Source organism: Pristis pectinata, chromosome 29 (assembly GCF_009764475.1).
Source record: "Pristis pectinata isolate sPriPec2 chromosome 29, sPriPec2.1.pri, whole genome shotgun sequence".
Lineage (NCBI taxonomy): Eukaryota > Metazoa > Chordata > Chondrichthyes > Rhinopristiformes > Pristidae > Pristis > Pristis pectinata.
Genome location: NC_067433.1, coordinates 12,102,796 through 12,115,191, shown reverse-complemented (window position 1 = coordinate 12,115,191; position 12,396 = coordinate 12,102,796). Strand labels below are relative to the sequence as shown.

Here is a 12,396-nt window from a genome sequence, read left to right as displayed (position 1 = left end):
CTGATCTATGTCCCGCTGTATCCAGAGACAACTTTCTTCATTATTTTCACGCTGTCTGCAAGCTTACTATTCATACCACTTACATTCTCATCCAAGTCATTTATATATATGTAACAAACCACAAAGGTCCCAGCACCAATCCTCGTGGTACACCACTTATGACAGACTTCCAGTCAGAGAAACATTCATCCACCCACTACCTTCTGCTTCCTCTCCCTCAGCCAGTTTTAGATCCAGATCGCCAAATCCTTTGTGCCTCAAATTTATGGACCAACCTACCATGCGGGACCTTGTCAAAGGTCTTACCTAATTCCATGCACACCTCTGTCTTCATCAATTTTCTTAGTTGCCTCCTCAAAAAGCTCAATCAGATGTGTGAGACATGATCTCCCCTGCACAAAACCATGCTGACTCTTTCCAATCAGTCCCTGCTTTCCAAATGAACATAACCTGTCAGAATATTCTCCAACAACTTCCCCACCAGATTGCCACCAACTATGATATCAGGGTGAGTCCCTTTGACACCAAATGTACTGAGCATCCCCTCATATCAATGTTAAATTTTCCCTTAAAAAAATTACAACAAATGTCCACTCTGGTGTTGTTACAGCTCTGTGTTTCACAGCTTTTACACCTCTCTTTGTTTGTGTTCCGTCTCTTTCTCTACCTGCCCTCGTCCAGATGGTTTCATCAACAGCTCATCACCGTGGCAACCCTGACCTCGCCCTATCGGAGATATTCCATTTGCCTCTTCCTCCATCCCTCCCTCATCGTCTCTGTAACTTAACGTCAACTTGATTTCCCTCTTTCCCTGTTCTAACGAAGGGTTTCGTAACTGAAACGTTAACTTTTTTTCTCTTTCCACAGATGCTGCCTGACCTGTTGAGTGTTTCCAGCATTTTCTGCTTTTATTTCAGATTTTTATCACCTACAGATTTTTGATTCTGATCTGTCCTGATGTATCAGTGAAGGAAAACTTCAAATCTGACAGAAAATAAACCACCTTTAATCCTCCACCCCAAAAGCACCCTTTAAATTTACCACAAGCTGACTCTGGTAGTGTGTCAGGCCCCGTAACCCCATTCCTCTCCATTTCCACCTGTAATATCTAGAGCAGTGAGTTGCTTCAAATTAGCACTGAGGGGAACTGCTTATGTGGGAGGTTTCACTTTGTCCACTTTGTGGAACTTTGTGCCAACCTGGGCTAATGTTGCAGGGTTGCTACTTTCAAACTACATACTCTGGGAGCAATTTGGTTCAAGAGAGGTGAAATGACCTGCCGATTATAAAGGGGATCTGTTTTATAACTTGCATCTGCTGGGGGAAAAAATGACTTAATGAGGGACAGAGAACTCCCTTCGTGACTCATCCGACTGTGGAACATTAGAATCACAAGTAGGCCAAGTGGTATCTTGAGTCTGCCCTACTCACTGGGTCATCTCATCAGTATACCAGCTTAATTAATTCACCTCAAGTTCAAGTTATTTTATTGTCATTCACCCATATGTTATAAAAACACATGGAGGAACGAAATGTCGTTTCCCCCAGACTCACACAACACAGGACATACATAAAACAGAAGACATACAATAAACACAGACAAAAAAATTGTGCAAGTACAAATAATGCAAAAAACAGTATGTACAGAATACAAAATTAGTGCAAGGTTAGTGCAAACCTGAGCTGGACGAAGAAAATACAGAACTCTGTGTGTTGCACTAATTGTATAAAAATGTCCAGCAGCAGCCAAAGTTCTTTACACCGTTGTGCAAACCAGGGCTTTTGACACAGCATTTGTCTGAAACTGTCTCCAGGGTATTCAGGAGCCTGACAGCCTGGGGGAAAAACTGTTGTACAGTCTAGTAGTTCTGGCCCGGATGCTCTGGTACCGCTTGCCAGACGGCAGTGGGACAAATAGGTCGCGGGAGGGATGAGAAGGGTCACCTATGATTCTGCAGACCTTGCGTGTGCATCGTGTGTTGTAGATATCCAGGATGGAGGCAAGAGGTACTCCAGTGAATCCACATCCATTGAAACTCTTACTCAGCTCCAACTGATTCCTCCTCTTCCACTGTCCTATGGTCACCTATGGTTAGAGAACTCTACATCCCACAGCATCTGGTGTGAATGCATGTTTTGTGCCCTTCAACCCTGCTCCGCTGTTCAATATGATCATGGCTGATCTGCCCCAGGCCTCCTCCTCTTAGAGTCATAGAGTCATACAGCACGGAAACAGGCCCTTCCGCCCAACTGGTCGATGCTGACCAAGATGCCAATCCAAGCTAGTCCCATTTGCCCATGTTTTGCCCACAACCCTTTAAACCTTTCCCATCCATGTACCTGTCCAAGTGTCTTTTAAAAGTTGTTATCGTACCTGCTTCAACCACTTCCTCTGGCAGCTCATCCCATATATGTACACCTTTTGTGTGAAAAAGTTGCCCCTCAAGTTCCTATTTCCCCATAGCCCTCAATTCGGTTCCTCTTTAAATACCCCCAATGACCTAGCCTCCAAAGCCCTCCAGGGTAGAGAGTTCTTGGCTCCTTGGCAGCTGGGATGGCAGAATGAACCTCCTTCCTGTTTGTACATTGCATATTTTGTCATGTAGTCAATAGTCTGTTCCTAATCCCCAGTCACATATTGGAAAAGTTCTTAATTTCCAATGATCTATCAACTGTCCACACCCATTATTGACTGATGTAGATGCTATTTAAAGAAAACTGTAACCCAAGTGCAAGATCAAAGCCAGACAAGCCATTAGAAACAAGAAGTCCCGTTAGAATTCCAAGGTTTCAAGTGTGCTGCATTTAGACACCCATTGTAGCAATCTATTTTAATTCTTGTTCTTAATTGCTGCTCCATGATCCCTGTGTATGAGGGATCCAGGATCCAGGCATAAACTGTCTGCAGCTACACACCGGCTGTCAGTAGGAAGCTTCCTTCCTGCCAGATGTCTCACTTTAATGGACCGTTCAGCAGAATTATGCAATAAGGAGCAGGCTGAAATATTGCCCAGTCTACCCCATGGGGCTGAGTTTGAATCCTGGCCAGACTGAAAGGATAATCACCTTCCCGCTTACCAGTCATAATCATCCAGCTGTTCACCATGGCAAGAACACAATTATTTAGGAATTCAAAGAGCCTTTTTCCTTCAAAGTAGACCATCAAGTTCAAACCAGGCAAATACTCTATATGTGTGTGTGTGTGTGTGTGTGTGTGTGTGTGTGTGTGTGTGTGTGTGTGTGTGTGTGTGTGTGTGTGTGTGTGTGTGACTGTGTGCATGCATGCGGGTGTCTGTCTGTCTGTTTGTGTGTCTGTCTGTGTGCTTGTGCGTGTGTGTATCTGTGTTTGTGTGTGTGCCTGTGTGTGTGCGTGTGTCTGTGTGTGCGCGTGTGTCTGTGTGTGCGTGTCTGTGCGTCTGTGTGTGTGTGTGTGACCCCACTGCTGCCAAACAAACCCAGTCCATTGGTAAGTGGCCACAAAACATTTGGCTGTAGGATGAGGGATACAAGCCCTGGGCAATACTCCAACCCAACCTGTTCCCCTCCTTCCTCACAAACTAGAATGAGTTCCTTTCTCTCTTTGATACTCTGATATAGTAGTTTGCAAATTTACACGGTTTCAGTATTAGCAACACAAATCATTAAAAATCTCAAGCTTAACAGGTTTTCTATCAACTATATATTGATGGAAATGACTATTTCGCTAAAGAACGTCCAGATACACAGCACAAATATGAAATTCCTTCAGTAAGCAAATCATGTGAATGTGCCGACTTTAAGAGTTTTATTTTGTTCATACAAGGGATATGAGTTTTGCAGACTGAGCCAGCATTTAATTGCCCTTAAGAAGGTGGTGGTTAGCTGCCCTCTTAAGTTGCTGCACTCCACGAGGTGTGGGTATACTCACAATGCTGTTGGGGAGAGAGTGCCAGGACTTTGACCCAGCGACACTGAAGGAATGGCGATATATGAAGGAAGGGCAGGCATGGTAGTGTAGTGGTTAGCGTAACGCTATTACAGCACCAGCGACCCGGGTTCAACTCTGGCCGCTGTCTGTGAGGGGTTTGTACGTTCTCGCAGTGTCTGCATGGGTTTCCTCTGGGTGCTCCGGTTTCCTCCCACGTTCCAAAGACATACAGGTTAGGAAGTTGTGGGCATGCTATGTTGGCGCCAGAAGCGTGGCGACACTTGCGGGCTGCACCCAGAACTCTCTACGCAAAAAAAAGATGCATTTCACTGTGTGTTTTGATGTACATGTGTCTAATAAAGATATCTTATCTAGTGCTCTAATGTATAGCCAAGTTTGGCCAACCTGATGGAGACCAATACATAAAAATGTTTATAACAACTGAGTCACTGTGGTTAGGATCACAGATTCTTATAATTACTCAGCCTGTTCTGGCCTTTTGCTGTCCAATCTGAGTGCACAATTTAGCTTTTTTCCCCACTATTACCCACAAATCCATCCTGTGTTAGTGACCAGAAGCAGAAGCTGAAGCTGATAACACTTGAAACCTCATGTTGCATCCTGCAAGATTCAAACGTTGAGCTTACTGCTTAGGTTACCTGGTGGATGGAAGGTTTCTTTTGCTCAAACTCTTCCCCATTTCTGACGATGGCTCTTTGACCAGAAACATTAACCCTTTCCCTGGATGCTCTCTCATCTGCTGGGCGTCTCCAGCATTCCCTGCTTTTGTTTCAGATTTCCAACATCCGCAGCTTCCTTTCCCCCAGCTCTTTGTTCATGGGATTGCAAACAAAATGGAAAGATTTCCACTGATTAAGTGCTTGGAGTACTCAAAACACTGGGACAAATTGCCTCCTCCCTTCTCACTACTTTCTTGCAGGAACTGGAGGTGCTTTGGAAAGTAACCAGTGGCCATTATTGTAACAAGAATAGGACATATTCTTGAGTGAAGTTTGGACTCCATGGACCTGCTTTTCTCAACAAAAATTTGATTTGAGGACAGAATTAAATTTCACCCTTTACTGCCAGTGCTTAAAGTGACTTTTTACCATGCTGGGGATCAGAGTGAATCCCAGGAATCAATCTGGTGAATGTCTGCAGCACTCCCTCTATTGCAAGTATATCCTGTATTAATTCGGGAGACTAGACCCCTTACACAATACATGCAGTCTCCCCAGGGCTCTACATAATTGGAACAAGATGTCCCGACCATTGTACTCAAATCGTCTTGCGATAAAGCCCAACATATAATTTGCCTTCCTAATTGCCCACTGAACCTGCCAATTAACTTTCAGTGTCTCGCATACATCAACACCTTTCAATCTCTCATCTTTTAAAAAATACTCTGCGTTTTTTTACCCCCAAGCAAGTGGAAAACCACACTCCATCATTTCAATTTTTCCACATCATACTCCATGTTATAGAGTCAGAGAGTTATGTAGCAGGGAAGCAGACCCTTCAGCCCCACCTGTCCTTGTCGACCAAGGTGTCTATCTGAGCTAGTCCCACTTGCCTGCATTTGGTCCACATCCCTCTAAACCTTTCCTATCCATGTACCTGTCCAAATGTCTTTTAAACACTATAATTGTACCTGCCTCTACAGCTTCCTCTGGCAGCTCGTTCCATACACCCACCACCCTCTGTGCAAAAAGTTTGCCTCTGAAGTCCCTTTTAAATCTTTCCCCGCTCACCTTAAACCTATGCCCTCTAGTTTTAGACTCCTTTACCCTGGGAAGAAGGGTAGGACATTTTCCATGGCCTTACACATTCGCCTGGCCTGTCTGTATCCACTTGAAGCTTCTCTGCATCACTGTTACGGTCCACACTGCCACCTAGCTTTGTATCATCAGCAGATGTGGGTATATTACTAACCATCCCATCCGAATCACTGACGCAGGTCACAACCTGCTTACCTCTCTCGCCAGCCAGCTCTTACGTTCTGCTTTCCCTTGCCTTCATCTGCCTTTGCAGAATTCCCAAATTTTCCCATCCCTCGGACTCGCAGTCATCCGGCACAGAAACAGGCTCTTCAGTCCACGCCAATCGTCAGCTCCCAGGTCTGATCCTGACCTCTGGAGCTGTCCGGGTGGAGTTTGCATGTTCTCATAGAGTTTCAAAGAGATTACAGTGCAGGAACAGGCACTTTGGCCCAACCGTGCTATCTTTTATCCCCATCCCATTTGCCTGCAGTAGGGCCACATCCTTCCTTGCCGTACCTGTTTAAGTGTCTGTCTAAATGCCTCTTAACCGTAGTGATTGCATCCATTTCCATCACCTCCTCTCGATATCAACCCACTCTCTGTGTTAAAAAAACCCAAGATCCCCTTTAAATCTCCTACCTCTCACCTTAAAACTACACCCTTGCTTCTGATACCCCTTACCGTGGGAAAAAGATTTTGACTATCTCTATGCCTCTCATAATCTTTTATACTTCCACCAGCTGACCCCTCAACCTCCTTCACTCCAGGGAACACAAGCCCAGCCTATCCAATCTCTCCCGATAACTACAGTCCTCCAATCCAGGTTACATTCTGTCGAACTTCCTCTGCATCCTCTCCAGCCAAATCACCCTAACCCTCATGACCGTGACCTCCCTATGACCGTGTGGGTTTCCTCTAGGAATCCTGGCTTCTTCCCACATCCCAAAAATGTGCAGGGCGGTAGGTTAATTGGCCACTGATAGAATCTGGGGGCAATTGACGGAAATCTGGAGAGAATAAAATCTGTTTAAGGTGAGTGGAGGAAAGTTTAGGGGATATGTGATTTTTTTTATATACACAGAGAGTGGTGGGTGCCTGGAACACACTGCTGGGGGTGATGGTGGACACTGATACAATAGGGACATTTAAGCGACTCTTAGATAGGCGCATGGATGTGAGAAAAATGGAGGGTTATGGGCTGTGTAGGAGGGAGGGTTAGATTGATCGTAGAGTAGGTTTATAAAGGTCGATACAACATTGTGGGCCGAAGGGCCCGTACTGTTCTATGTTCTAATAACATGGGCTAGAATAGGATTAGTGTAAATAGATGGTCAGCATGGACTCAGTGGGCCAAAGGGCCTGTTTCCATGCTGTCTCTCCCTATGACTTTACTGCCAAATTTGACTTGCCCTGTTTATACATAGATTGAACTCCCCAGCAATATTCTTATTACAATAACCTGTCACTCCAGGTGCAGTGTTGGGGGAGTGCTTCACTGCCGGAGGTGCCAACCTGGAGATGAGGCCTTAAACTGAAGCCCTATCTTCTCTCTTGCACAAATATAAAATAACTGATTGAACTACTTTGAAGAAAAACGGGAGTTAGACCAGATGCCCTGGCTAATTAGTACCCCCTGGTCAAGGCTGAAAACTGATTGTAAATCAGATTAAAACTCAAAAAACTGCAGACACTGGAAAATCGGTGAGATTTCAGCTCTGATAAAGGATCTTTGACGCAAAATGTTACCTCTGTTTCTCTTTCCATGGATGCTGCTTAACCTGCTGAGTGTTTTCAGCATTTTCTGGTTTTTACTTCCAACAGATTTCTTGGTCATTACCACATGGAAACTCGCTGCAGTTGCAGCGGCCACTTGCTGTGGGCAGTTAGCTCCCACATTTCCTGCCTACATTTCCAAACTTCCTGGAGAGCACTTCGGGACACGGTGCAGCAGGCTACGTAAATGCAAGATGGAGACACAGGAGACTGCAGATGCTGGAACCTGGAGCAAAAAAACAAGACGCTGAAGGAACTCAACAGGTCGAGCAGCATCTGTGGAGGAAAACGGTCAGTCAACATCTTGAGTTGGGATCCTTCATCTGGATTGAGAGATAGAGGGGAGATAGCCAGCATAAAGAGGTAAGGGAAAGGAGTGAAGAAAGAGCTGGCAGGTGATAGATGAATCCAGGTGAGGAGGGGTGATAGACAGATGGAGGAGGGAAGCGTGGAGATGGTGACTGAGGCTGGGAGGTGAGAGGTGGAGGCAACAGAGGGCTGCAGGTGGTTGAATCTGGTAGGAGATGATGTTGGAGCCCGGAACAAAGGGAGGGAGGTGGGAACACTGGGGAAGGGGAGGAGTGTATGGGTGATGGGTAGAAGGAGCAGGTGGGGGGAGAGTGTAGGAGGAACTGGGTAGATCAGGAGGAGAGCGAAAACAGACAAAGGGGGGGGAGCAGTTACCTGACGTTGGAGAATTCAATGTTCATGAACATGATCCTCCTGATGTACCTCCCTCACTTGGTTCCAAGCTCCACCATCCCCTCCCGTCAGATTCCATCCGCTTCAGCCCTTTGTTGCGTCCCTCAGCTTCTGTCGCTACTTCCACTCTTCCTGCCTCCACCTGCGTGAACCCAAGCCTCGTCATGCTCAGCGAGGTGACCTGCATCTTCAGCATCCCCTCACCCCTCGAACCTCCCCCAAATCACTTGAACCAACGAAAACAATGAAACAAAATACTCACATAAATCAAGCATTTATTTGGCAAATTCTCATTGTTAAACATTTTACCTCAAGACTTGGTACATTTTTAATTTTACAGTGTGCATACTGCTTTTTATATAATATATATATTTATATAATTATATGTTATTTCCCAACTAAACTAAAAGATAAATTATCTGTCAGTCTTTGCAGAACCGAAATATATTTATTTCAGAGAAAAAAAATAAGATTTTAAAATTGAAAAAAACTGAGGTATCTACTATATATCTACAGAGTCACATGTTCATGTTTGACATTACATACAACCATTAGTAATAGAAAACATCACTGGACAATAAAGTTGCAATACAAAAATACAAAAATCATGTGACTCCTTAGTAGAAAAAGCAGCATCTCATTTACTGATTTATATATTTTCTTTACAAAACTGCTACAACCTAGTTCAAGTGTCAATGATTCCAAACTCTGGTGGTTTGGTTACAAGGGAGTTGCGTTGTTCGGCCTGTTAATGCTGAATCAAAGGCATAGACACTGTACAAGAAATTCACTTCCCCTCTTCCACCTCCTGACCTAACCACACACTCCCCATCGCCACCTCACCCCCACCTTTGGTTACAAAGCCGCTGCCTCTTCTGGTTCGCCTGCCTTCCTCCCAATAACCACTTTGCCCTGAAAGGTCTCCTGGGGCTATTGTTCCAGAGAGACCACCAACTCTGCTTCACCTCCCCACCCCACAACCACACTATTTTAACTGCACGTGGATGTCTGCTCTCGGCTAGAGATGTCCCACACCACAACCAGCCTAAAGTCCTGAATGCCTCGGGTCCGACACAGGGGCACTTGGGATGGAATAGACCTTGGCTGATCCTTCATCACCGTTGGGACCAGACCACGCAATGCCTGCTGAGATGCCAACTCAGCGATGGCTGGTGCCTCACTAACCTGCTTGGTGTAGTGGTGATGGAACACCTTGACATCCTGGGACAGACAAAACCTTCCATTGCCACATAGCCCAACCAGCAGCAGAGATGGATTTGGAATTGGTTTCCGTCATTGGGTGACCCCTCTTTCAGGCCAGACACGTGACCTTTAGCTCCAACATCCCGAGAACCCAGGGCAGGACTGATGCTTCGTAACTCACCCTCCCCCCCGACAACTGATCCGAACCGCTATTTGAAAGTACCCAGCAGGTTAGCTGTACCAAACTGTGTCAGAGTCCAAAGCGACCCAGCCACCTGTTCAATGGAGATGCAAAGTGCATGGGTCTTGGGATTAGTGTGGGTGGGGGATAAGAGAGCAAATGGAGAGGTCTATCCCTGGTAACCTCTCACAACAATGCTGCAAGATCCAAGGGCCACAATCACATACAGTAATTATTAACAGAAAGATTATCTAATTAACAAAAGAACTCAAAGGGTGTGCTGGTCATTCCACTCCGAGCAAGGTGGTGGTGGGGAGGATGGGGTGGCTTTTGTATCAGTGTAAGGGTGGGGTGGGAGGAGAGGGGAGGCTGTGCTAAAGTGCTATTTGTGCAAACTGAGCCTGACATGATTCTTCCCCCCACTGACTCATCCTGAGGGGCTGGACTCTTCTCCTTCTGGCTGGTCGCATCGACCCACGGACAGACCACCGGCGGCAAGACAGTAGCCTGAGTCCCGCGGTGCGCAGCGCCTCAGTCACCAGCCCTACATCTCCCTCGTCCCCTCTGTCGGACACATGACCTCAGGTTGACTGACTCTATGTGAACCCTGCCCAACACCCCCCATTCCATGTGCTACATGATCCAACCGAGTCCAGAACAGCTCTCCCATTGGCCAGGACGAACAGTCGGCACTTCCAATGACTGGGTTAGGTGGGTGGCTGACTCCGCCATTGGCTGGGGCATGTGGGCAGATGGCTCCGCCATTGGTCGAGGAGGGCAGGCAGTTCTGCCATTGGCCAGGGTAGGTAGGCAGCTGGATCTGCCATTGGCCAGGATGGTCATGTGACTGGGCCAGTTCACTCTTACCCCAGGAGTGGCCGAGCGAAGATCAGCTCACGCGAGTCCAACTCCACTGACAGAGTTGGGGTGGACACATACACAGGAACCTCCACAGCCCAGTTCAAGGGTCACATGACATCTCCACCACTGGACAGTTGGGTGCGAGAACAACAGCACAAATCTTTCAGGAGAGGTTAATCAGCTGGTGCTGAAGGTGCCTCGCATCCTCACCCCAATACTGTACGTCGGACAATGGCAGAGGGAACAGTCACACATCCAGCATCTCCCCTATCCCCCCGTCCTTGCTCCTCAGTCACTGACCGACCATGACTGGAGACGCACCAATGTGTGATAACAGATAAGGCCAATCAGCCCATCCTTTAACTCCTGGGCCTGACCTGTTGCGAGGAGGAGACTTGCCCAGCGAGCACAGACCCGGTGACACACATAGCACGGACCTAGCTCACCACCTCCGCTGCGCGGCACCAAACTCACTGTGGAAGGGGTTTCACTTAAAGGCATAACACTGATCCCATGGGAGGGGCTCCAGGGAACCCTGGGCTGGGGATATCTTGCACTGCCTAGGGCAGATAGAGGGAGAGAGATCAAGGGAGTGACTGACAGACAGACAGATGGGGTTAGGGGGGTGGTGAGGTGAGACAGACAGATGGGAGAGCGAGAGAGCGAGAGAGCGAGAGAGAGAGAGAGAGAGAGAGAGAGAGAGAGAGAGAGAGAGAGAGAGAGAGAGAGAGAGAGGGGGGGGGTGGGGCAGGACTGTGGGGTGGGAGTAGGCGGAGTCACTGGGGGTGGGGGTGGCCATAGGGGATAGGCGGGGCCATGGGATGTTAGCGGAATCATGGGATTGGTGGGTGGGGCCATGGGATATTAGTGGGCGGGGCCATGGGGAAGTAATTGGGTATTGACCATGCAAGTGTGTTTGGCCAAATGTGCTCAGGGTCTGTGTATCCTCTCTGTACTGTAGCTGCGTGCCACCGGTGCCCCCCCCCCCCCCACCGCACTGCAGCCTGTTGAAGCATGCTCCTTCCCCACACCGAATGCCAGCCCCTCCCTCCCTCACACAAACCCCAGCCCCAGTCTTGCCCTGCAGGACCCCTCCCCCTCCCCTCGCTGCTTGCAGCTCAGACATTTCACCTTCCTGGCACTACAAAGAGGAAGTCCCTCGGCGGAGAAACCACTCCCCCCTTCAAAGAAACAAGCACCGGTCACCCCCTCTGCCCCTTGAAGTGGGTCTCCACCCTAAACCAGACTTTTCTGCTTTTTTTAAAAAAAAATTAATCAAAAGATATACTGGGTAAGAAAATTCGGTGCGCAAACACTTCTAAATAAAGGAACAGCAGAATAACAAAGAGCCACTAAATACGGATGCCCGCGTCCCTCGGGGGGTGGGGGGAGGAGTTGGACTGGGGTCTTAGCTCCAGCGGAAGGGCAGCTGTCGCAGCCTCTCCCCCCCCTCTTTGACCAGTGGCTTGTGGTACTCGCGTCCCGCTTGGGAGTGGATGCTGGTCCAACAGTAGTCACAGTAGTACTGCAGGCACGTGATGTTGGCGCAGAAGAAGGGGGCAAACTTGCCGTTGCAGTGGGCGCCTTGACACTCATCGCACAGCTGGTCCACCAAGACATACGGCTTCACCTCCACCTGCCGAGCAAGAGGAATGCGGCTATGTTTCGTGGCTTCAATACATTATCTCTACTACCCACCCCTCCCCGAGCCTCTCCTCCCAGCCTCTGGAGAATCAAATCCTCTCCCCAGCACTGCAATCCTTCACTGCACCCTGCAGTCATCAGGGTTGGGTGATATACTGTGCAGGGAGATGCAGGCACACCATCAGAACAATGGAATCATGCCTAATCCCACAAAATAGGTAGCCCCGGCTGATGCCACATACAAGGTGCTGGGAACCCTTAACAATTCAGGCAGTGTTGGTGGAAAAAAAAAGTTAATGAAGATGTTAATGCTGCTTCTCTCTCCAGAGATGCTGCCTGATCTGCTGAGCGTTTCCAGCATATTT

The 12,396-nt window shown here is 47.7% G+C and overlaps 1 protein-coding gene across 1 annotated transcript in view; it reads right to left on the bottom strand.

The window, feature by feature from the left end:
- Positions 1-8,418: 8,418 nt before the first annotated feature.
- LOC127584341 (cytoplasmic polyadenylation element-binding protein 2-like) overlaps positions 8,419-12,396 on the bottom strand; it is a 57,740-nt gene continuing 53,762 nt past the window's right edge. Inside the window, exon 9 of the mRNA XM_052041054.1 lies at positions 8,419-12,023. Within this exon, the coding sequence (XP_051897014.1) occupies positions 11,796-12,023 (228 nt within the window). The 3' untranslated portion in view covers positions 8,419-11,795. The remainder of the gene's footprint in view (positions 12,024-12,396) is intronic.